The sequence below is a fragment of the Diadema antillarum genome, unplaced genomic scaffold, assembly GCF_040938485.1.
Source record: "Diadema antillarum isolate AM-2024a unplaced genomic scaffold, OU_Dant_1.0 seq00001117_RagTag, whole genome shotgun sequence".
Taxonomy (NCBI): domain Eukaryota; kingdom Metazoa; phylum Echinodermata; class Echinoidea; order Diadematoida; family Diadematidae; genus Diadema; species Diadema antillarum.
Genome location: NW_027271931.1, coordinates 1,002,597 through 1,029,966, shown reverse-complemented (window position 1 = coordinate 1,029,966; position 27,370 = coordinate 1,002,597). Strand labels below are relative to the sequence as shown.

Sequence of the window (27,370 nt, the reverse complement as noted above, 5' to 3'; positions counted from 1 at the left end):
CGAATGACAGATTTACGCTCACAAATGCACCCATACATTTATGTAGAAAGTATGACTTAATGGGATGTGGAGAAATAGATAGGTCTGAAAGGTAGAGAGAGAAGGAAATGTCACACATAATGTCTACCAACAACACTCAAGAGTGTCACTTATGCATCTCAGCACGCACCACTGATTGTAAAATTCATGCACATCCACCACCAACCGCGCTCTTTAAAAGCAAATGAAATTTGTAAGATCACAACTGGTGATTTACATTTTAACAAGCATGTGGGAAAAAGAAACCAGCAGGAATCAAACGCGTCATCTACTGCTCGCCAGGCAGCGGCACTGAAAACCAGGCCGTCCCCTGGTTGCCGGCAGTGACACTATGACCTTGGAACAAATACCCAGGCTCCGGAATTCCTACATTGTTATATCGAGTAGTAGTCCACGGCAGACAAGGCATATTAAATGAAAGCAACGGATTATTAAGCAGAGATTCCAGATGGTTCCTGTTTTCTGACATGTTTGTTAAATTTTGATCAGCAGTTACGATCTCACATTATACAATGTATTTCATTTATATTTCATTTGTACAGAGGGCAGACAAATTGAAGAAAACTCATACCTCAAATCGTAACCCCTCTGCTTAATACATGTAATCTTTTGCTTTCAACAGATTATCTTGTTTCAGTTTTTACAAGAAGGTGAAAACACACATTTAGGGAATATCTCCCACATTAATTTGTGATTTCTCTTAAATTCACTGATACACTGCACCACCAAGGAAGCACAAACAGCAGTTTCCGTTTCTAAATATCAATCTTTTGTTTTTTATTATGGTTTCGTAATAAACATCACCGGGGCTTTACTGCTACACCATTCCTGCGCCTTTCCAAAAAAACACACGCATTCAAAATACTGCACACCAAATTGAAATGGAAGAGTGTAAGCATCTCTTCATGAGCAAACTGGGGAAGTACTTTGGACGTTCCATTTGATCTCATAGACACCTATTCACACTACAACCAACCCTGAAAACTGATATCTGCTTGCCACAATATTATACCTTTGCCAACAGATATTAGCACTCTCTCTGGAAACATATATATGTTGGGACACATTTTTGGAAGTTTTAATCTTCAAAGACCGTAGTTCAGATTAAATCTGTAAAATAAATTTTCCGTTAAACAGACACTGATTTTATCATTTCATCTTTATAAAACATGAAAGAAAGAGTACAAACTTAAAACAAATATATATTTTCTATACTTTGTTCTTAATGATTCAATTACCAGAAAAGTGAATTGCTTTTAAGCAAGGTGAATTGACACTGGAAATCCAGTTGTGTACTTGAAGTACTTGAAGTTCATCATTGATACGGTGGCACAGTTGAATAATAAGGGGAAAATGATATCAGCCAACATCCAGAATATGATATCAGCCAATATCCATATAAGTCCTTTAAAATTCATGAATTCGTCTTTCCTACAATTTCCTTTCTCATTCATTCACTTTGTTTACTTTTTTGGCACACTCGCGTGAAAATGATCACGATCATCTGAGGGGCAGTATATTGGTACATCGGGAGACAAAACTGAATGATGAAAGTGGGGGCTGGTTCTTACATGAGCTGTGGTAAGCTGGGCAGTGTGGAAAACAAACGGTACTAATGGAAGTAAACTGACAGGTGAACACATGATCACATGAGACCTTGTCTTCTTGGTGCGAGCTAAATTGTGCGCTTTCACATTAAGCATATCTACAAAATCACTCTTTTTTACGACTACCTGGGAAAAGTGCACGACTATGTCACCTAAACCAATACAATACTTTTGCACACCAACGGACAGGGTTCCCCAAGATATACATGGACATAAAACAACACGCAGAAAACTGAAGTATGTGAGAATTTTTGACAAATCTAGAAGTAGCAAATGTGGATTAATCTGAGCTTTGATTATAATGATTATTTTAAGGAGGGCTACAGAGGTTCAGTCCCAGGGTCACCAGTTCAAGACTCGGCTCAGTGTCTGCTCATCGGGATGCCATGTAGACGATCAGATCGACTACACGGTAGCTGTAGCCAAATTCATTGTCATACCTAGTGAGAAGTCAAGAGGACAAGGACGAACAAGACAATGTAAAATATCGAGCTTTTCTCTGTCTTTTACAATCATTGTTAATTTAATAGTATACACTGTAAATGCCTTTTGGCTCTTTTTCACAAAAACCACACACAGAGATGCCCAAATTGTATACAGTATGGCAGTATTCCGATGGCTGAACGAAGACATATTTTGAATGGAAAAACATCATTTTTACCACTCCTGCAAAAGACTTGTATTAATATAATTTGAGAAAAACAGTATTTTCCAAGAAGCATACATTATTTTCAGCAGCGAAAAAGTATAAACTACTGTAAAAAAAAAAAAATGCATAATTAAAATTTTATAAGGTAAGATTCTAAAGGATGCCAAATCCATAGAAGTACCATAAAAACAGTCCATAGACATTTCCTCATATGAACAAAAGGTCCCCCCCCAAAAAAAAAACACCCAAAAAACAAATGTGTAGTTACAAAATACCCTAAAAAGGCCGGGGGGGGGGGGGGCGGAATCCGCCCTCCCTCGACGTTTCGCGCTATAATTCTGTAACGCGAGAAGGCCTCGTCGCGAGGCTTCTTGACTTTCTTCGTTCAAGTCTCGCGCAACTTTTGAGACCAAGTTTGCAACGTCCGCGCATACCTTTGCGAAGCCATGCCCATTTTTGTAACGGAATGTCGCCCCAAAATGGGCACAATTTTGTGATTTTGTGTACATTTCCTATGGAAAACAGTGCTCTGTCATGAAAGTCATAAAAACCTGATTATTTTTATAATTAATCACTTTCATTGATTAATTTTGTGCTAATTATGGTAGAAAAGTGGTCAGTGACAATTTCCAATGAAAAAACAAAGAAAAAACAAAAGCTGAAAAACAAAGAAATACATAAGAAATTCTGAAAACAATAAAATACATAAGAACTGAAATGAGTTTTGGAAGTTTTTGTGATGTACAATTGTTGAATATGCTAAAACAGATTTACAGGTCAAAAATTAGACTCTCAATGCTTTTAATTAGGCTAAAATATCATCTTGAGCTTAATTTGCATAATTAATTAATTAAAATTAGAAATTGATTGTTTCAAAAAATCTGAAGACATAATCTTGTAGATTATGACGCGGGTCTCACGCATGCAAAATTTCATCACGATCGCACCACCGATGGCCGAGATCTCGGGGGGGGGGGGGGGGGGGGGGGGGGGGGGGCAGCAAAAAAAAAGCCCGGCCCCTTTAGGGTTAAGGAAAATCTCACCATGTATGCAATCGTTAAACAATTTTTAGCTCTGTCTAAGGTCTCTATGTGTCAATTCTACAAAAATAAAAGCCCTACAAAGTGGACAAAATACAAAGGGTATTTTGATATTTTTTTTTCTTTGATAAAAAGTACACTCTCATTCGTGAAGCTGACATCACCTCTTTCAGTTTTTCTATCCCCACACCCAACGTTGACAGTGGAATAATTTTTGCACTCACCATGAGACGAGCTTGACAAATGAGTCTGTAAGAGCGATGCCTGCATTGGCGTCGAAGATGCTGGACCTTGAGTCTCCACGGAAGTCCTGTGACACAACCTAGTGAATGGAATGGGGGGGGGGGGAAGGACAAACAAATGTAAAGAACACTGAGCACAGTACTGAGAGATGGCAAAGGCAGAAATGTCATAAGACACCTTAAAAAAAAATACATATTAGGTCTTTTACAGAAATGCAAAGGCTTGCTTTCAAACAAACTACTGAAACAAAGAAGAGCACATCCATTTTTGCAGAGTTTCACTACTCTCACAGATGTAAAGTTATCTCTTCTTGTCCCCCAAACTTGGCGGGACAGTAATCCAAGATGTCAGTGGGGCGTCGGCATACACAGGCTTCAGACATTTGTAAAGTCAAACTGAATGCCAGGTTCTTAGATGGTTGGTGCTGTTACACAAAGTGAACACTAACTGTGATGAATATTAGGGCATTCGGGTTCTGGCAACAATCTAATACATTTTTTAAGATGGTACCCATCGACGTACTAGAAGATGCAACAAAACAGACAAGGCAATTGTGTTGCACCATTACTTTGTCAGAAGAAAGGTGCTACATATGATGTCAAATAATGCCATATGACATACTGTAAAACACAATATTTTCACCGCATGAAATTTTCGCGAATTGGAGCCAACAGCCTTTTTCGCGGCATGAAATATTCACAATTTGCCTCTCACATTCAATGCATATAATGTAGACAAGAACTTTCGCATACATTTTAATTTCGCAAATCTTGGCTCTCGCGAAATTCACGAAATTGAAATGCATACGAACATTCCTCGTTTTACAGTACCCAATGATAACACACTCAAAAGAGGGATCATACAAACACAGAGGATATGAAATCATGAGAAGTCAATTTACCTGGTCCTCGGTGTATCCAAGGTAACGGCTCAGTTCTTTAGAGTTAGCAGCATCCCGAACCGTTTGCTTGATCTCCTCGTAGGTGGCTGGCTTCGCCAGGCGGACTGTGAGATCGACAACGGAGACGTCGGGAACAGGCACGCGGAAAGCCATGCCGGTCAGCTTGCTGCGAAAGTGAGATGGTCAGTCAATAGTAGCAGTGATGATGAAATATCAACAAAGTACCGTATATAGCCAAACCAGCTAATGACTTTCATTATGGTTTCACTTTAGCACTTGCCCACTTGCTTGAAGCATGCAAAATTGTTTGTTGGGCTAGTGAAAATACAAAAATGCTCAAAGTTATTTGCCCGATCAGGCAAGAAAATTTTGACTTCATATGAAATTAATTCCTCAGTCTTTTGGGATGCTCAGTGTGACAAGAATAGATAGCCTGTAGAGTTTTAAACAACCCTCGGCTAAGCATGAATTTTCATTAGGCATTCATTTCAATGTTAATTTATGCCTAATGTGCCTAACAACTGTCAGGCACGAGTTTAAAATCTTGTTTCTAAAGCCAAAGGATTTTAGTTTTTGTTAGAGGATGGCTTTCCGGCCCTTGGTCACTTGTTTTTATTTTCTGTCTACAAATATTACATTTGTTAAGATTTGAGGAAAATGTCTTATGTCTGTCACATGGCTATGACATGCACATCATGAGACCTTGGAGTTGTTTGACACAAAACTGAAAGAACGGTAGCATCAATATCTCCAGCATATACACTTTTATATTTTATTTTGCATGTCTTGGATAAATCTCCACAAGATCATTATTTCCAAAGCAAAATTTGAGGATTCCTGAGGTAGATAAAGCAATTTAAGGTTGAATCACTAATCAAAATTTATGCTTTTTATGCTGTAAAGCATGTTACTGAGGATGCCAAAGTATTCATTGATATCAGTGTCCAGTATTGCCAAGTTACTGCTGTTTTGGTAACATTTTGGTGTGTTGTCATTATGTTGAGCTATTAAAAATTGCAGAGATGTTTGCTTTATATGGCATTAAAAAGCAAATGAGAATGGTACTTTAGGGTTTTCATTTCAGCCAAATGATAATAATAACGATGGTAAATACAAACAATACTTACACGGAATAATGAATAAATTGGAATACAGGAGGGAAAAGCTGAGATGTACAGAAATGCATACATGTAGTTTAAGAATATATCCAAGCTAGTCAATGTTGAAATTTCACGATCAACAATTGAGATTAACGATTTCCACATTTCAAAATATTTCATGCTTACAGTCACACAAGACACCAAAACCTACTTGTATGACACGATCTTGCAATCTAAGCAACAACACTACCAAAATACAATACCTGCATTTCAAAACATTACTGTGGCTGGTCATTATTTACAACTTCAAATTGGCAGAGAAAAATAAAAGAGAGACAGCAAGAGAAAAGGAATCAATTTGCTATTTCCTGAGCAGTAGATGATCTTAATGGTGAACTTACCCATTGAGTTCTGGGATAACTTTGCCAACAGCCTTGGCCGCACCAGTGGAAGCAGGGATGATGTTCTGGGCAGCACCACGGCCATCACGCCATTTCTGCATGGAAAAGGTTTTTAAAGAAAAAGCGTACAATAATGCAAATGTGTCGTAATGGTACAGGGGAACCGACCTTATAACGAGAAGCTAATAACAATGCTAACTGCCTTATTGTATCGTATTTCAAACTACATCAGGGTACGAAACAAAGAGTTGGGACTTGCAAAATCACCCAAGTGTTAACACTGTATAAGCCGTTATTTTCGCAAGGGTTTAATTTCTGCGAATTTTGCAAATCACTGTTGGACTGAAAATTTGAACAACACGCGAAAATGTCACCATGCGCTAGAGTGATAGTGCGATTATGATGGCCTCGGTGTCAATGAGCAAAAACAACATCACACGAAAATGTCCATCATATCCTCATTCGCGAAAATATCTGCACTTGAAAAAAACAGCGTATACAATAGGAGGCTTTTGTTTCCACCATATTTGATCATGATAAGAATTCCTCTGCATTAAAGTTTCTGTCTCAAATGCCCAGCATTTTCTCTTCATTTTCTCTTCTTTCCCCCATCAAACATTACAGTCTTCCTACATGTACTGTAGAAAAGATTAAATAGCATCAAAATATCTCACCATTCACCCACAAAGAACTGATACATTAAGTGTATGCACGAAAGTAATTACACTGTATGTAATAATTGTCTGTGTATTTAACGTTTGCATTATCAATCATTCACAGTCATTTATCACAAAGAGAAATGGAAATCATACTGAGCCAGTAAAATAAGCATTCAGTGTTGTGTTGTGTGTGTGTGTGTGTGTGTGTGTGTGTGTGAGTGTGTTGTTGTTATCTCTCTCTATTCTTTTTTCTTGGGTGTGGACAGACCAAATTCAAGTTCACTGGAACATTTAGAGTGAAAAGGAATTGTACATTTGTAGCAAATTATTCAAAGTGAATTCATGACTATCCTTGTATGCTAACACATGCACACAGACACTAGTCAGCTGTAAAGCTTTCTCAACAAATAAGTGCCTCATTTATAAGCTCTGTCACTTGGATTCACCAATATAAAATTTGACTTACAAGAGATATTCTTTGGGCCTAGATATTAGAACCTCTATGGCAAACATGTGAGTGCACTACACAAACACTTCAGCATAACAGCTGCTGTGATGAAAATCAATACATCTATGTACATTTTGCTTTCCTAGCAAGATATGGGAACATGTACAGCAGCAGTATAGCAGCTGGCAAATTATGCCTGCACGTGGATTTATCACACAGCATGATGGTAGCAACAAACCACGACAGGGTAAATAACACACAGGAACAAAGAAGAGATGCGGACTGTGAAAACCAGGGCGTATGACCAAGATATCGGCCAGTGTACGGATCTCAACGAATACAGATCTAGCTTATCTAAAGAACTTCCAGAAAGCCCATGAACATACTCAGTTCATTTTTTTTCTGGGCTCAACTACACTAATATGCATAGGTGGAGCAGCACACACAGTAAGAATTTCAAGTCATCTTTCCTCTGGCAAAACATCATCCTTCTGTATCACACACACACACACACACACACACACACACACACAGACACAAACTAGTACTATCACTCTCATCCAATATGGTTTAAATGATGTAGCTTTGACTTTTACAAGCAGCTAGTGGCAGAGCAGAACAGTCATTCGATAGGGTAAAAGCTGTTTTCACAAATTTTGCAGATCACTGTTGGGCCACAAATTTCACAACACCCAAAGTTAGTGCCATCTGATTTTGATCTTATAAGGTGGCGGAGTGAACAGACAGGCACTAGCGCACTTATGATCGGCAGTCCTGGTTGTCGAATCACACAAATATCTCACTAAAATGTCTGTAACCTCCTCATTCGCAAAAATATCTGTATGCAAAAAAACAGCTTTTACAATACCCTTTGGTCACGTTACCTTGGCGCTGGGTCCATCAACAATCTTCTGCGTGGCGGTGTAGGCGTGAACGGTGGTCATCAAACCTTCCTGGATGCCATATTTGTCGTTGATGACCTTAGCCAGAGGGGCCAAGCAGTTGGTGGTGCAGGAGGCATTGCTGTATAGGGGGGAAGTGTCTAATGCAATGAGAAGGAGATACACTAACAAACAATCATGTCTAAACTAAACACAAAACAGTGCACCAAAGCTTACCTCTTCTCTATAACATGACAGAATATGGTAAAACGAGGAATGTTCGCATGCATTTCAATTTCGTGAGAGCCAAGATTCGCAAAATTAGAATGCACATGAAAGTTCCTGTCTACTCTAAATGCATTGAATGTTGGAGGCAACTCGCAAAAATTTCATGCTGCAAAAAAGGCCGTTAGCTCCAATCCGTGAAAATTTCATTCCGCAAAAATTTTGTGTTTCACAGCAGAACATGAATCCAAATAGAGGTCTAATCATGAAAACAAAATCAGGTGGACAGGTTACTGACGTATTAGTTTCTGGTAAACTAAGAAAAATTGACAAACATTTCATACATTCTTGTCAAAGACTACTATTAGTGTTTCTTTTTGAATATTCATAATCCTCTGTTACAAGCCCTCATCATCAAAAGGCTTTTTGGCGATGATACAAGTTCAAAAATCTTTGTCATAAACAGAGGAGTGTCATTGAGATCACTTTCAAATCTAGGCCTGTGCTCTACGGGTCTCACTGGTAATGATGTACTGGCATACCAGATGCTGGGTTTCTTTTGCACCATCTTTATTTTTTCCACACTGACAGATATTCAAGAAAATAACTTGTGAAAATATAACTTTCCATACAACAAATGCACAGTAGGTCCTACATCGTAACCCAAGGTGAGATAATCAACCTTTTGGCTGAAGAGGGAAGAAATTATCGCTCATTCCATCACTGAGGTTAAAATATTAGGCTATGACTGCATTCAAGAATGTCTAGATAGAATCTTCCAAAGTGTTGGCCATAGAGAAACCATGGACAGCCATGAGGGACTTTGCACCGACGATGTGCAGATAGCTCATATACATTCATGCACTGTATCTTTTTGGTTTCTTTTAATGCAGCATGCTAAAATTTTAAGTGTGGATACCTCTGGTTACCCTTGTGTTTCCCCAGCCCCCCCCCCCCCCCTCCCAAGAGTTTTGCATTTATCTCTTTACCTGACAACGTTCATGTCGGGTTTATACTGGCTCTCATTGACGCCCATGACAAACATGGGGGCGTCGGCCGACGGGGCGGAGATGATGACCTTCTTGGCCCCGCCATCAAAGTGAGCCTTGGCCTTGTCGATGGTGGTGAAGACTCCTGTGGACTCGACCACGTAGTCTGCCCCGCTTTCTCCCCAGGGAATGGCAGAGGGCTTCATCCTTTAGGAGAGAGACACAAAAATGTAAAACATGTTCTGTACAATCAGAAAGGTTCACAGGCATTTTGATTTCACAAATTCAATTCAATTCAATTCAATTTTTATTTCATTTTTAGACATGAACATATAGACACCACTTTTTTTGGAACAGAAAATTTGTGAAAGAGCCAAGCTTCGCGAAGTTAAAATGCACAAGAAAGTCTTGTCTACATTGTATGCGTAGAACAGGAGTTTTTTCCTCTGAATGTCCGTGTCACAAAATCTAAAGCTCCCTTTTTTTACTACTCCACTAAACGTACAACCGAGAGGTGTTCTCATTTAACCATTGAGAGAAATAACTCCATTCCCTTGACAATACATAACAAAACTCTTATTCTCAGCTGCCTAAGTAGGCACACCAAAGTGAGGTTTTTTTTGTGTCAGGTAACTTTACTGCATTCAACATAACTTGGATACTTATAAGGAATTCACAATACTTCATAAAATGCTGACATTCAGTTTGGGATGCTTTCTTCATTTTAAAAATACAATTTATTTAATTTTGCTGTCAATGAAATGCAACCCAGTTTTAAAATCCATTTGCCTGTATTCAAATACCCTCTGCTTGAGGTAGACCTTCGGGTTTTGTTTTTGTTTTTGTTTCTTTTTTTAATTCTGGGCTTGGGATTAGAGAGGATCAGCATGTAACAAAATGTGTGCAAACTATTAGGGATCAGATAAACACAATCCCGACAATCCTCTCCTTGCATTCAGAGGATTTTTTTTTCTAGCAGTGCTGCAGTATCACATCCTACTAAGCAGCCTGATGGTAGAAGAGGTTCCCTAAGAAGGCTGTGAAGGCCATCACATTCATCACTTACTCAGCGAAGACCTTGATCCGCTTGCCATCGACCACGAGATCCTTGCCTTCGATCGCGATCGTCCCCTTGAACTGACCATGTGTGGAGTCATACTTGAACATGTAGGCCTGACATTCAAGGAGAGGTGAACACGGAGGTAAAAATTAATGTTACAATTAAACATTACTAATGAGGTAAACAAAACAAGAGGAAAGATGAAAAGAATAGGAGGAAAAGAAGAAAATATTTAAGTAAAAAAAATACAAGAGTAAAAGACGGACAGAAAAAGAAACGTGTATGGGAAAATACTAAAAAGAGAAATTCTCAAAGTAACACATATGGCAATCACAATAAAACACCATCTCAGCAAAAACACATTTTGCTGATATATATGAAAGGCAAAACAACAGGTCCAAGTCATTTCTGCTTAAAGATACTCTGCAGTTAAATTCACAAGCCATATCAAAGCAAGCATACAATCACATTTGATGGATGGTTGCAGAGTTTTGTGTTTGTCAGTATCAACATCATATAGATTGCACAGTGCAATATGAAGATAACGTAAAACCAGAAATGTTCATGTGCATGAAACTTATTAGTTAACTTCGCAAGAAGCCAAGTTCCTTCTTCTTTGCGTCACGTTGCATACACATATGCTGGTGTGGTCCACAAAAGAGTTCTCCACCGAGTGCGGTCAGCTGCCATTCTAGTAGCGCCAACGATGTTTGTTCCCGTGCAGCACTTTCCGTCACATCCCCTGAATGATTCTTTTCTCAAGGCACTCGTGTCTTGTGGTATGGCCAAAACACATTTGTAGGCTAGTTTCCTTGTTATGGTGTCAGAAAACAATGTCTTCTCAGACCCAATCTGTTCCAGGACCTATGTGTTCGTTTTACGTGCTGTCCAAGAAACTCAGCACTCTCTGGTAACGCCAAAGCTCAAAGGAATCTATCTTGTTTTAGTTGCTTTTCTCAGTGTCCATGACTCGCAGCCACATGTTGCAACAGCAGAAGCTGTTGACTTATTTCACGAAGGTAAAATGCATGCGAATGTGCTTGTCTAGGACCGCTGACTCCAGACCATGAAAAGTTTCTTGCCACAAATGTTTCTGGTCTTACAGTAGTCAAGAAAAGTCTGTTGCTCACCTCAACAGGGTCATAGGGAAGAGAGAGACCTCAAGAGAAAGACGCACAAGAACTGACATTTTATACTCCTTTCGTTTTTCTTTCTGCATCATGTGAGTAAGGGAACATGGAAATATCATGTGAAAAATCATAGTCGTAGAATATTGGCAATGGCTTGTGTGTACCCCCAGCACAACTTGCTCAAAAAGTGTCATGCTTTAGCATGTATCTCGCATATAATATACAGATGGCCACCACTCCCTTCATGGCCGGATATTAAGTTAAGATTGAACAGAGCCATCTAAGGACACAGTGCCCTTACCATGTAGTCCAGGTCAATGAACGGATCGTTGATTGCCACAACTTCGACGGCTGCGTTGTCGAGCGCTGCCCTCAGCGTCAAGCGACCGATGCGGCCAAATCTTTAAAAAAGGAGACAAAAGAGAACGGGTGTTTCAACGATTTATGAAGACTGGTGACTTCCACAAATTTAAAGTTCACGGAGCAACATTCATTTAGTTCATCAATACTCATATCCACAGAGCTCGCAATCTTGCATTTAATGGTTCATGCAAACAATATCCATATTCCGAATATAGGATAAACAGCAGAGAGCATTTTACAGCACATTGATATAAACGCATGTGACTTTTTGAAGGAACATCTTTAGCAATGCAGGATACACCTTATCTCTACTGAAGGAAAAATGTTACCTCACGATATGACAGTACAGGTAACGTCCAAATCATCATCAGAATATAACTCAATATGTGAACTGAAATATGAACTACTGTATAATAAGTCTGGATGCAAGTGCGACGATCAATAACGGGAACATAGTGTGGAAATACTGCATGAGACACACATACATGTTTAACACTGTAGCATGATTGACTATTAATTCTCCCCTACTAGACTGTACATTTTCCCTCATTCAAAATGTAACAAGCTGATGAGTGGCACACCAGAGTCCACAATGCCTGGTAAACTTTGCACTGCATCAGATTTCATTGCTACATTACCACCTCTGCTACACCAACGGTGAGCACTACTACATGTAAAACATGTATGACTAAGTCTTCTTATTTTCCACAGGAAGTAATGCAGATAGGGCAAGTACCTACAGACTATGCTTCAGTTATTCTTCTACAACAAGGAACACTTGAGGAATTCATAACACCTATCATGACTTACAACTGCACTTACCCATTGATTCCAACCTTCACAACCATGGTGATGCTTTGGTGAGTGTTTGGGTCTGATGGAGACGAAAAGGAAGAAGTGGTGGATCTGCAAAAAACACAGAATACAAGGAAAAATTCCACGTCAAAACAAAAGCAAGGCAGCTTCTCTGAAGAGCCTGAACATCCATTACAGTAAATGGAAGAGATATATTCTTTGTAATGTCCTTAAAGGGACTGTATAGTTTCGGTTGAGATGGGGCTTTGGGTTTCTAACATTTTTTTTTTTTTGACAATGATATGAAATATGAAACAGCATACAATTCTAAGAGGAAAATTGGGTTTCAAATGGCTGAGATATCAAAAACACCGCAATCTTAATAAAAGTTGGAACCCATCTTTTATTAGGGTCGCTTTGTTTTACTTTGATTTTAGATACAGTGTATCTCAGCCATTTCAAAACCGATTATTGTATTTGTATGCTCTTTAACATTTCATAAAGTGGTTTCTAAGTATCTTGCAAGAAGATAAAAGCTAAATTCAAATCTCAGCCAGTACTTTACCATCTCTTTAAAGATCATTAACCCACTAAAACTACTGTAAAAGTGGAAATTTTCATGGTGTTGAAATTTTCGCACATTTCGCGCAAACCAGAAACTAGCGCAAAAATAAAAGCACACACATACTTTTGCTTGCCACATGTTCCAGTAGTTGGTGTCTTTAATTCCGCGGAATTAAAAACACCTGAAACTCTTCTAACCCCGCCGAGCATGACAAATTAGTAGCGCGAAAATATCCACTTTTACAGTAGTCCCAAGTATACTTGGAATAGGCAGCTGTCAATGGCAAATGGGTTTTACAGCAAAATCAGTTTGTCCTCAATGAGTGAAGTTGTGAGTTGGGACAGTTTGAGCAAAGATGTGTCATATGCAACAAATTTCTGACTTCACACTGGTATATCTGATGACTATCAATGGAAGTCGTGGGAACAAAACTGAATAAACAAGTTTATACAGTGTTCTGTTCTATTTTTTGTTTTTTAAGGTGGGGTATTTTCTCTTTGATCGATAAAAAGGTAGTAGGTACAGACAAAAACCATCCATGTGAATCGCAGCATGAACAGAGGAAAACCCAAACGACAATCAGCATTCCAACACACATTATAAAGACAACGTCCCACTCAATGCTACTGTATATTGTGGCATTGGTATGACTTGCACAAGCATATTTGTATCATAACGTATTTACCAAACGCCAGTGGCTATCAACACAGTATATGAACAGTATCAAATTGAACCTGTTGAGCATTTCTTCTAGTGTTATTGTGTGACCCTCACATCAAGAAATATATTACTGATTGTGTTTCCTACAGCAAACTATCCAAATGAAAAACATGAAAATGAAAAATAAATGAATGAATCATCATTGGCCGATGACTGTAATGAAGTGACAAATCCTGATTTAAAAGTTATAACACATTAAAGGGTGCTGCAACAGATATAACAAAATGGTAAAAAATGCAAGAAAAATTAGCAAAAAGTGAGCATCATGACAAACTTGGTGTCAGGTCAACACTAAGTAAAATGTAAGACATCTCTCAACAGTCACAGCAGTCATTATAACTGTGATATTTGCAACATGGCTAGTACTTTTAATTCACAATTTATAAAATATGAAATGTTACAAATTTCTCAATATTTTATATCTTTCTCTTTTTTTTTGGGGGGGGGGGGGGGGGGGGGGGGACCAAGTCCATTTTTTTTTCTCTGAACCTGAAATATCACATTTTTATGCCACTTCTAAAGACAGAGTCTGAGTGCCTGAACTGTAGTCAAAGGTCAATGAATTTACATCTTGGTCATGCAGGCCTCAAATTTCATCAAATTTAGGTCAAGGCCACTTTTTTGAGGGGGCACAAATCCACTCAAAGGGCACAAGTGATCAATAAAATGTTGTGGCCGTGAACAGTTTGACTTTGAAGGGGCGGCCAGGCTTGAAAATACACAAATAACTAAATTATTTGTTACTACAAAGAAGATCCTCTGGGGAAATGAATTGGATAAAACTGGCATTTTGACAAGGGTACAGTGTAGTAACACCATCGGTGAGCAGGACGTGAACTTTGGTATTTAAACCCTTTAACATTTCTTTATCAAGCCAGCTGAATGAGGGATAGAAATTCATTGAAGGATACAGTGCCAAGGGCTAGTGCCACATCTTATTACACACACACACACACAGTACGATAACACACCAAAGACACACACTGTAACCACATTTCTTGGTGTACGTGCCAAAATGCACTGCCAGTGACTAGCTAGTCTCATCTCCAGACTCGTTCATTGAATTGTTGGGTGGGGGTAGCTGTGAAGGTGCAGTCTCTTTAATTATCAGACCAATATACCATGCATCATTATGGATGGATGGATGGATGGATGTTCATGTGTTCCTGCTAGACTCATCATTCATGTTCAGTCCATGACATGGATATTCATTGGCATTCTTAAGGGGTCAAAAGCCATTTTATCCTGAGCCTCTTACAAGAGGCTTCAACCAGCTCATATATCAGGTGCGGTCCATCAGCTGTAGCAATTTCGCCCTTTGAATTTTCCTTGATGCATTTCTTTGCTCAAAAGCAAAGTTTAATGTACAAGAAACTAGGCAAAGGAATGGTTGCAAAATGTTATCCCTCAGTTTTAACAGACATTCAGCAAAATCAATGTAAATCTTTTCCATAGAAAGATAACAACTTGATACAAGCAGGGACAAAACAGCATTGTGTAGTACTGCTGTACATGTGCATATGTTTCATTGTACTGTGTGTATGTACATGTAGTCTTTGACCGCTGACCACAGTTCGTAATTCCACTGTCTGTCAGACCACAACTTTGAGTCTAATTGACTTTCAATATTTCTTTTCTCTTTTATGTTGTTGAAAATGTTCAATATGAATCAAAGAAAAAATGGTATATTTGGCAAATATAGAGTGGAGCATACTATCTTTGCACAGAATCATCATCTGCTCTCTTGCATTTCTTTCGGAAATTTTTTTTTTTCAAGATGGGGGGGGGGGGGGAGAAATTTATCCAAAGCATACCTCGGGAGCTTTCCTTAAATTGAATAGTCTACATACAATGTATTACTGAAATCAGAATTGTCCAAAAAGAATAATTCTGACGTCAAAACGCAAACTGGACCTTTTGGGGCCTCTACATTAAATGCCGTCCCCAAACTGCTGTCTCTACTGTGCATAGTCTTTGTGAAGATCCCATGCTATAGGCATCGCCCTCAAGATGACTGGGGTAGCACACACTCCACCATCATTAGCATTCACACTCACTGGAATATTTGACCTGGCCAGGGTTCTGCGATTACAAGCTAAACAGCGTGCTCGCTAAACCAAGAGACAATATACCAGGTAGTGCAGTGATGTGCAATATTAAAGTAACAGTGACAAACTAAGTCTTTGCATTGACCCCTTACATACCAACAAGCCCTTGCATTTCTGGACCCTGAGAAGGGTAAAAGAAAGACCCTGAGTATACCTCTCTACAAAAAGGAATGGCTATTATTATGCTATAATGCAGAGACCCCAACCCCAAGCACCTTCTGATCTGGAGATTCTCCCGCCCGAAACCCCTAGCAAACGGGAGACTCCAAGTTGATGTGTGCGAAGCGCGAAGTTCCTAGGGTTCTAGATGTTCTCTGGTGATATTTAGGCTTATTTTTTTCAACATACGATAGCAATAAGTAAGAAATCCTTTCCACCGGGAGACACAGAGCCACGGGCGGGAGAAATCAAATCTCAAGCGGAAGAACGGGAGATTTTGCAAAAATGGGCTTTCGGCGGGAGATCTCCCGTCGAAAACGGGAGAGTTGGAGTCTCTGTATAATGGTTCAGTACTACTGAAAAGAGCAACTTAACTTGTTTAAATCAAGACGTCAACATCTGCTTGTTGAAGCATCAGTCTGCATGGCATTATTTGTGAATCGATAAAGTGTGTGAGTTACGTGTACTGCATCAAGGTTTATTGAACAAGAACAAAATCCCATCCTTTCAATTTATTTTAAAGAATATTGCTACTGTCTAATTCAGGATTCTGGGAATTTTACTCTGCAAAAACTGTCATTTAAAACCATCCCATTTCCTACACTCAGTCACTAACTCACTTGTATACACATACAATGTAGGTGTAGGTGTACAACACTGTACATGTACTTCCAGCTTCTCCCCTTCATAAGATAGTAAAATACCCGAAGGTGCACGTGTATGACACTTTACCTCCACTCATACACTGTATCTCCACATGAATTGTGTGATACACTGTGTATCCTATTTAAACAGGTTACACCAAATGCTGTGTACACTATACAATGTGTACACACACTAAATTGTACTCTATACAGAGATGACTCTGGCACACAACCATGTTTCCAATGGGGCAGGGAAGCAATCTCTTTAGTATCCAAGGTTATATGTACATTGTATGCACAAATCTGGCTCGTTTATGGATTCATGATGTCATAATAGATACCAAAATGAAAAGCCAAGGCCTCATATGAAGGCACGTTTCAAGGAGATTCATAAACTGAAGTACGTTGTACAGGGGAAACTCGGTATAACGAACACTGCTATAACGAGATATCGGTTATAACGAGGAAATTTTCTCGGTCCCAAATTTCCTTCCACACAAGTCTATGTAAAATGCTACTCTTATAGCGAGATCGGCTATAACGAAATAACTGCTATAACGAGAGAAATTTTGTGACTTCCAAACAAAGAAAAACATAGTAAATCAAACCTGCTATAGCGAGGTAAAGCAAAATGCCTTCGGTAAAGCTTTACTTCGCCTGTGCTATCATCTTCCGAGATTGTAAGGCTTGATGCGCCAAAAACTGTCTTGTACACACATAATCATTTTCTTCAGTGCACTCCAGCTAGCACTGCATGTTGTACGTGTGAAGTGTGTGTGTGCACGCACACTGATACATGCAGAAAATGGGGTGGGACGGCCATATGTATACATGACATCATCATGACGTTTAGCAGGTGTGAGGCAATCTGATGCTGTGATTGGTCTTCTACTTAGGGAATTCCCCGTCTTCACACACACGCAGTCGTAATGTACAGAATGTGTCACATACACACACAGCATAATGCAGACCATATTCAAGCTTTCCACACAACACACACCCATACGATAACCACATACCAATCCACAGACGATCTTGATACAATCGCAAGCTATATAAATTTACAAATTCAAACATCTACAATTAATAAGAAACACGTACATTCTTGATATTGGATTTCCTTGGCGAAAAACATCTTCTTACTCATAAAGGTGAGTAATTCCCTCACACACAATATCAAGTTATCAGTATTGATTGAAATATGATGGGTAGTCCCACATGTGCAAATTAATGTATTTATTTTATGCCTTCTTTTATGCCTACTGATATAACGAGATATCGGCTATAACGAGGAAAATGACTCGGTCCCGACCATCTCGTTATATCGAGTTTCCACTGTATTACTCATAAACATGAAAATGAAATGTAAAAAATATAAGAATAAAAGCAACACGTAAGTCCCATGACCACGATGGCTACTTTGAGATTTTGAGGTTCTAATAAGATTAAAATGCCTTCCACGTGTATAAATGTATGACTTTTAAGAAGCTCAGAATCTGTAGTTTACCTTGATTCAAAATGCTTAAAGTTTTAACAAGATGCTGTGAAAAACATTTGGTGATATATCAGTTCTATTCTCTTGAGTCCACTGTATACTTGTATCCACTTTATCAGGGTATATACATGGGTTTGTATGCCTGTACTTCAACCCATAACTCACAGACTTGTAATTGGTTCTACACCTTTGGGTTATCCCTGCTCAGAAGGCAGAATCCCCTCTATGTCACCTCACTTGGCTGGGGACGAGTATTGTACTGCTGGATCATGTGTCTAGACGACTATTGGCATTTGGACAGGACTTCCCCCTTCTGGGTCTCCTGTACATTGAGGACTCTATTTGACCTTCATAATGCCATCTAGGCACAGTGCTATAAACCCATGTGCTAGCTTGCCTTCTTCTTTTTTCCTTATTGTGAAGTGCAACAATGTATGTACAGTCCATCTTCTGGTGTATTAATGTGCTGTTTGGCTGATTTTTAAAGTGTAGTGTATATGGTGCATTCAAACACAATAGAAATATTGTCTGAGACAGCTACTGTAAAACCAGAAAGGTTCATGTGCATTTTAATTTTGTGAGCCAAATTTGAGAAATTAAAATGCACATGAAAGTTTTTGTCTGCACTATATTAAGACATTGGATGCCAGGGGCCATTTGTGGAATTTCACACCACGAAAAAGGCCGCCAGCGCTAATTTGTGAAAATTCCATGTCTCGAATACAGCTGTACTTATTGCTTTATAGTCATACCCTGTTTAGAGTCCCCTCAACAATGCCTTCAAGAATATCACAATATGCAATATATACAACACCATCATTTCTCCCAGGTGGACATAAGGTAATCGTTTTTTTAGGCAAACATTTGACACTTGTGACATCATTTTTCATCAAGAGAAGTGAAAATTAGGCAGGGTTGCAGACATGCTTTTGAATAATAATTTTGATACTTTAACTTGGTTGTAGATTAGCACTTTTGCAGATTTCCTGTTACAGCACAAACTTCTTGTGACAAGACCTACGTGCCACAAAGCTCCTACCTACATTGTACATGTATGCTAACCACATTATACCTGGACAATAAATAAAATTTAAAGACTTTGTACCCAGTAGGAGGTCAAATTTTTTGTGGCCTTGGTGAGGGAATAGTGGCCAACGACTTTGACACTCGATAGTCTCTGAAATCTGATAACTCATGTCCTGGACAAATGTGAATCATACCTTAAGAATAAACAATAGCAAGACAAGGTAGTGATACTAACTGCTATGTAAATGGAGGAAGCGAATTTTCTGGTATTGGTATGAAACAGAAGTTCTGCAAGTGAAAGTGATAAAATCATACTTCCCTGGATAAATATTCAACATAAAACTTCATAATGCAGCTCTCGATAAGGAAGGGATATAAAATTTACAATGCCTTCACTTTCGTGATATACAAGTCTACATGTACATGTTCTGGAGACTGTACTCTTTTATGTGTCCCATAGATTAGAGCAGAGACATGGGAGCTATTTCCTGGTTCTCACTCTTACCTGGAAAAGCTGCAAACTGAAATACATTTGTTATGCATGCATCGCTAAAAATCCTTCAAGATGACAGGGCAAGAACACTCCCTTTTTTTTTTAAAGCAGAAATAAAACAAACAAACAAACAAGCAAATGTACTAGTGTTGCCTTTGGTGACACTTTAGTCTATGTTCAGAAACAGACTATCAGTATTTACTACTAAATCACAATAGCTGGAATGCATAAAGGCAGTTTAATTCTGGTTGACATATTATACAATCCATTCTGACTACAACTGGAAAGATACACCTTGCTTTCATCATTGTTCATTTCAGTTATTGTCTGATTCTGAAATGTAATTGGGTCATTGTAATTCTGTAGACAACTACAGATACTAACACGAAATGGGAAAAAATGACTTTCTACCATATTTTGAAGGTTTCATCCAATATTCTTTTTCAGACACACAGAGAAGGAATGAGCACTTCTGCAATGGAAACTCACCTTAGTAAGTCTCGTTAAATGAAATGTGTAAGCCTACAATGTAGGTACCTTTAAATGTGAAATATTTGCCTGGTACATGTATGTGCAGGTACTACAACTGCACAACACACTACTCAAGTTACCCACTATTTCTCACTTTCTCAAAAAAGGTTGCCTGGATTAGAGATGCTCGTGTCATATCTCACACCATAAAAGATTACATAATAACTAAATGGATGATAATGATGTAACAAATGGACCAGAAAACCCTACTTTCACTTTCAAGCGAGCAAATATACAGTCAACCCTGCAAAGTCGACACTGAATATTTGCCTAAATCAAAGGACTTTTCAAGTCCTCTTCCCTTTATATTCTATTGATTTTCGTCCCTCATACGCTGAATTTTCGGTAAGTCGAACCTGTATTTCCTCAGTCTCAACAGATTCGACTTAGGCTAGGTCGACTGTATCAACAATAATGTAGTCTCCACAAAAAATATAAATGGACTGCGGTCAACATAAAATTACACTGCACGCCTTTTGAACATTATCTACCATATCATCTCCCTGTAAAAAGGAGTTTTTTACTGCATCTGCAGGTATGTATATGCCCACATCTCCAGGACAAAAAGCTTCTACTACTTTGCAAGTCTTAATTCAATTCATGCAAGTTTCTGCATGTTGCCTCCTGATTATAACAATGTGCTCCAATAATGTACAAAATTGTATTCAATCAGCTTAGTAGATATAATATACAAATTGAAACTTCCATTCACTTTGCTGTGCGGACTGTATGATCTATCTGCGCACATGCAAGTTTGAACTGCAGTGCTGCTGCGTCTTGTACAATGTAGGCGAGCAGAGTTTGAATACTGTTTCCTGATAAAGCATGCAAAATGGTGTTTTTAAAGAGGTATAAACCATGATATTGGTGTGCTTCACTCATTCCTTGAATATAGTGCATGACAAGTTGTGTGAACTCTTATAACAAAAAAAAAGGAGGAATTCTATCCCGTTTCCTACTTGTCGTTATGCCGCAAGTAAGTCCACAAAGCAGCCAGAGGGCAAGATACGTTTGTACATATGCTGTGAGGGGCTGATGGTACTACCAACCGTACAGTTTACAAGAGGCCACTGAACCAAAGCCAATGGCAGGTTTATCGGTCCATGTAACCTTCAGAAATATCTGTGAGCAGTTAAAGGCACATAGACCTGGTGATTTAGTTGAATGCGTATGCGGGCGCACAGCGCAAGTTTCCTACAGAGACCTATGCTATCGACTCCTCTTTAATAGCACTTATGCTTCGACCCATTTCCATGAGTCCAAAGAAGTCCGATCCGCTGTTTAGTCAGTGGTCCGATCACAGCTCAGCTCAAGATTCAGCTGATGATGACAGTTTTAGCAAACTTCTTCTGTGACGTCATTCTAAGAAGCATGCACCCTGGCCCTGGCATCACTACAGACTGCGTGATGTGCAGAGAACACAACAAAGGCAACATTACCTAGCAACACCTACAATTGTACCCGCTTTACTCTTGATGACAGCTCAACTACAGCAATCTTCGTATCATCAATGCTAGCGGTGATCGGCACTATCATCCAACAGTGCCCCCGCAACTACCGGGTCTACCCACCTTTAAGAGGCATAACACACATTGACCCTCCTTCAGTATCTTATCACAGATATGTTTGGTCTGGCCAAGGAGCTTGGTCTGGCCATATTCATGGGATATGTCAGGATCAGGGAGCACCAGGGGGCAGGAGTGAGGTGATGTCAAATGATGTCAGTACAGTATTGTCAGTTTGGTAGTGGCCTGTGGTCTTCTGTGCAGTGAACTACAGACTGGACATTATTTCTAAAGTAAAATACCCTGTTTGCTGGAGGCATTGTAGATGGCAGGGTGCCTATTTGCGGCAGGGGCCGTTTCATTCATTGATGAAAAGGCCTAATCACGTGTCACTTCCCATAACACTTGCGAGTAACTCCTCCTGCTTGTGTTCTAAAGTGGGACTAAGCACACATGATGTTCATTAGCTGTTTTATTCATGAATGAAAGTGCCCCTACCAGAAATAGGCACCCTAGGCCTGCCGCAAACATGGTTGAAAAATGCCTGACAAATTTTGAAAAATCAAAGCAAGCTGCCCACAGTATTAGATTTATGCACTTGTCAATGTAATGACTCACCCCACTACCCCCGGACATGGGTGCGTCATTTCCTCGTTTGGTCCGTCAAATTTGTGACCCAGGTGTTCGTCATTTTACCAGCTTTGTCCGTCAAATTTTTGACCGAGGGGTGCGTCAAAATCCCATCATTGTCGGTCAAAATTTTGACCGAGGGGTGCGTCATGGTACGTCACTTGGCTATGGAAAATAACACGCATTATTTTGAACCGAGGGGTGCGTCATGGTACGTTACTTGGCTATGGAAAACTGCACGCATTTTTGCACGCTACCGGTCTACATGTACCGCGAGTGAAATTACAGTGAGTGCTTTCCCGCGGCTAGTGAAAATCAAAGTCGGGAAGCGTTTTGGAATAAGAGGAAAAAATGCTTGCCAGAATCTGGCAAGCAAAGAATTTAAAAGCCACCCTTTCTCCTTACATTTTCCCTCCAACAAAGCCATGAAATCATGCATACTCAATCTCAAACCAGGGACTGTTCAGCGATGTAACAACTTAGTTCAATCTTTCCTGTCGAAACGGCAGCAGAAGACCTGCCTGCCGCATGCCATTTTCTGCTCGCGGGATAGCCCGACCAGACGCGCGACGCGCGCTGTTAGCTGTGTGAATCTCTACGTACAGCGACTAGGCTGTATGTAGTTTACGCAGTACTCGAGCGGGAATGCCGTGGCGTGGTGTGTACCTACCTGCGCTGCAGCAGTATGCATCCACCGCACTAGAGATGGCCGCGCACATACAGCGCATTCTGCACACATGTGATTGTCATGTATGGATTGCATGCACAGAATACATACGGAATATCGTAGCAGCAGCGTGATGTACGGTGAATGACGGTACGGTGCTTACATGGTAAGGGAAACTTGCTGAAACTTTTACAAATTATGTGTACGAACCAAAAGAAAATGAAATTGTTTGAATAAAGGGCAAGTCCAAGATAAGGTCCCCTCAGAAGGCAAAATTTCATCTTTGCTCAATATTGACATGTTTGGTATTGTTTTGAAGCTTATGAGTTGAAGTTTTGATTTCAATGGAGGAAAAAATTATATTACGTAAATTTATGCAAATTTCAAGGGCTTCATTTGCATAAATGTGAAACACAGCGTTACGTATGGGACATTTATAAAAATTCATATTAATTCAAAGGAAAGCAAATGATATTTGATTAATATGTGGACATAAGAAGTTCATCAAATAGTTTAACTTGGTATGAAAATTTAGGGATTATGCAAATGATTATGCAAATTAGCTCGTGTCCTATCATGAGATGTCCCATACGTAACAAATTGAGGTCATTTTTTTAGGTTTTTTCTGAAATTGCTAAGGTTATATTAATGCCCTTTTGTAAAGTTCTAATTTATTGTTTAGAGAAATTAAATACCATAGAAAAAAGAAAAAACAGTAAAAGGAATATTTTTTATTAGGCATTGAAATAATGTTATGTATGGGACAAATGCGTTACGTATGGGACATCCTCATACATAATGCATGTGAATGCATGTAGCTAGCTGGGAAGGTCTCTCAGTACACAAATGGTCAATCATCCTGAAGAAAGCATCCCAACATTGTAGCTACTTTTTGAGTTATAGACACTTTAAACAATACATGTACTTGACTGAACAAGTTTCAGAAAGGGGGAGGGGAAAATGGCAAAATACACAATGAAAAATCAGCATTAAAGGGATGGTATAGTTTTTTGCAGAAATGGGGATTCAGTTTTCAACATTTAATGAGATGATTGGAAACCAATTATATGAATTACCAAAGAGCATACAATCCTAAGACTAAAGGAATTCAAAGTTTAGTGATGGAGATCCAATTTGAAATGGTTGTGATATAAATATAAAAAAAAAAATAAAGTAAAATGATTTTTTTTTTTTATTGCAAGTGATACACAAATTGTCCTTATTCAGGTTTCAATAATAGCCACGACAAAATTCATGGGTATACATACTGAGGTGTGACTCGAATCAATGACCTGACTGCTAGACAGACATCATATATCTACTCAATCACTGGGGTTCCACGCAGCAGGTATTGCTTATTTATAAAAATTATTATTTCTTGTGTCAAGTTGTTTTTTATTGAAACGAAATGGCAAACTGCCCTTCATCAATGGAAGTAAACACTTTAAACTATTCAATTTTTCAGTAGTAACTATCCTGATAAAAATAGGGCATACATACTCTACAGGTTGGTCATAAAAATATAGAATATGATTAAATATGATTATGGGGAATATTGTTCCCTCGTCAATCTGGATCAGTATTTGAGTAGTTTCAACTGATTCAATTTCAATAATTATGCAAAAATTTGTCTATTGGTATTTTGCAAAATTACTTTGCAAAATACTCATAAACATGTCTCTATACACACTAAACGAATGGGGGACATAGGGCATGCATACTCAGGTTGGTCATGAAAATATAAAAATATGATTGAATATGATTAGGATGGTGAATATTTGGGGAATATTGTTTCCTTGACAATCTGGATCAGTATTTGAGTAGTTTCAACTGATTTTACTTCAATAATTATGCAAAATACCCATAAACATGGTTCTTCACACACTAAATGAATGGGGGACAAACTGTCCCATACGTAACTGTCCCATACGTAACACGTCATGTCTGTCTTTAAGTAGAACCTGTAATTAGAGCTTTTTGCCTAATGACACGAAACTTACTTGTGATAATCTTGAGTGTTGTGACTTTCATCACAGTGAGTTACAAGTTGTAGAATGAAATACTTTCAGAGAGTTTTGAGGTTGAAAAAGATGTTCAAAAAAACAAAATTTTTCTGGTCCCATACGTAACGGCACATATTTTCTCTTCTAGAATATAATTGTGAAGGTCATTTTTCTCCATTTTTTGCATGATTATACTTCTCCTAGATACCAATCACCATGATAAAGTTTAATATGATCAAAAGCCATTAACACTATTTTTCAGGTCATAAAAGTCTCTGAATGTCCCATACGTAACGCGCGTGTTATCTTGGACTTGCCCTAAAACGTATGCAAAAATCATTTCAGTATTTACGAGGGTGCGTCAAATGTACCGAGGATGTCCGTCAAAAAAGTGACCGAGGTGTGCGTCACTTTCAACGTGTTGTCCGTCAAAAAAGTGACTGTGGTGTTCGTCACTTGCAGCGTTATGTCTGTCAAAAAAGTGACTGTGGTGTCCGTCAAAAACCCCGTGTGGTCAGTCAAAAAATGACCATGACGCACCCATGTCCGGGGGTAGTGGGGTGCGTCATTACATTGACAAGTGCATTATAGATCTATGATTCAACCATAATGGCATCCAAAATTTGTCTGCTTTCTGCATGGTAGCTAGAAATCGAACTTAGAATCTATGATTTTGCGCGCAGTTGAATTTTGGCACTGGAGGTCGAACCTTGGTGCAATTTTTAGAATCTTCTCAGTGACAGTGACAGTGCCGTTGCCGTGGCCATCACTGCCAGTGGCATCACCTCCCAAAACGCCCATGGTCACAAGCAAGCATTGGTCAGTATTGACCGAAAGATCGGTCTGTATCTGGTCATCGCAGATATGTTCCGCGGAGACTAGATAGATGTCTAGTAGAATCTACGTCTGGCTTCTTGGAATCCCCTGTGGGCTGTTCACACAGAACTATCATTAAATAGGTAGAATGATCAAGTGGGGTCTGAAAGCATAGCCAGCGCACGCGATCTCTGCCATTTTGGTTAGTCTTTTGTTACATCACGGCTTGCGTGCGCAGAACAGGGTTTGCAGCATAGCGCAGGCCTACGCTGACTTTTTTTTCTTCTTTTTTACCTCCCCCTGTTCATCGCAAGCCGTGACGTAACAGAAGACTGATCAAAATGGCGGCATTAAAGTGCTAGAAAGGAAGATCCGTCTGTCCGGAGGACTCTTTTATATTTTGCCATTAACGCTGTCCTCCGAGGGGATCCGTGAAGCCAGACGCAGTCTCTGCGAAACATTCTTCGACTGACAGATACAGACCGATCTTTCGGTCAAGTAAAGTGCGTGCAACTGGCTATAAAGCTACGCGTGGGTTGTGAATGGGCTTGATCATTCTACCTACTAACAACGTTAGTATTTATTTCTGTGGCTGTTCATGGGCCTGATGAGTAAAAAAAAAACCTTAAGTAGGCCCTAAAAGTTTTTTTTAAAAATGATTTTTAAAAATGATTAAAAAACTCCTCCAGACAGACAGATTTTTCTGTCTAACATATGTACAACTGTAAGTCTTAATGAGCTTCATCAAGCAATAGGCACGGATTTTCTCAAGTCTAAATAAACTCACAAGTCACAGAAACAAATTTATTACACTCAATCATAAGTCTCTACATTACACAGTGCAGTACAAAATGCACTGCAACTGCGGAGAACGCCATTTACATGTACAGTACAGTGTACGCGTACAGGCGCAGGCCTTCCAGGTTCCACGTACACGTGTAGCGTGCATGCATGATTCGGTGTGTATTAAAGGAGTCCGAGGTACGTGCATCGCGCCGGGGCCGCCGATCAAAAGTATACCAACACATGACATAACATACAATATATTATCTGAACTGAACAACATCTTTCTCCTTTATACACTACAAAGTGTTCATATTCTAAAATTGTTCACGCACACTCTTATTAGACCAAAATAGTCAATAACGATACATTATTTGAAGATAAAATTTACCTGCTTTGCTGCCCTGCGCTGCTACCCCGGTGTTATCACGCGTTGCTCGGCTGATGATGATGTGCCCGAAGAATTGCCCCGGAAGTGTTGCAGGGTTACTTCTCTTGCGGAATTTCCAGACATGCATGCATGCAGCGGTTGAATGTCCGTATGTGTGTACGTGTGTGCGTGTGTGTGTGGCGGCGGGGGCCCACTTACAGATTCCGTGCATTTTTACAAAAGAATATAGAAGCTATAGCTTCTATACTCTTTGATTACCCACGCCGATGAAAATCGGCAGGGGGTTATGTAAAGGGTTCCGTAT

The 27,370-nt window shown here is 39.3% G+C and overlaps 1 protein-coding gene across 1 annotated transcript; it reads right to left on the bottom strand.

Moving 5' to 3' along the window:
• Positions 1-1,433: 1,433 nt before the first annotated feature.
• Positions 1,434-27,167, bottom strand: LOC139743872 (glyceraldehyde-3-phosphate dehydrogenase-like). Its single transcript, XM_071654336.1, has 10 exons — positions 27,067-27,167; positions 12,558-12,641; positions 11,674-11,773; positions 10,249-10,355; positions 9,183-9,389; positions 7,972-8,110; positions 5,981-6,075; positions 4,480-4,645; positions 3,560-3,657; positions 1,434-2,086 (listed from the first exon to the last, which is right to left on the bottom strand). The coding sequence occupies exons 2-10, from the start codon at positions 12,581-12,583 to the stop codon at positions 2,020-2,022; spliced, it is 1,005 nt and encodes a 334-aa protein (XP_071510437.1). The 5' UTR covers positions 12,584-12,641; positions 27,067-27,167; the 3' UTR covers positions 1,434-2,019.
• Positions 27,168-27,370: the final 203 nt, after the last annotated feature.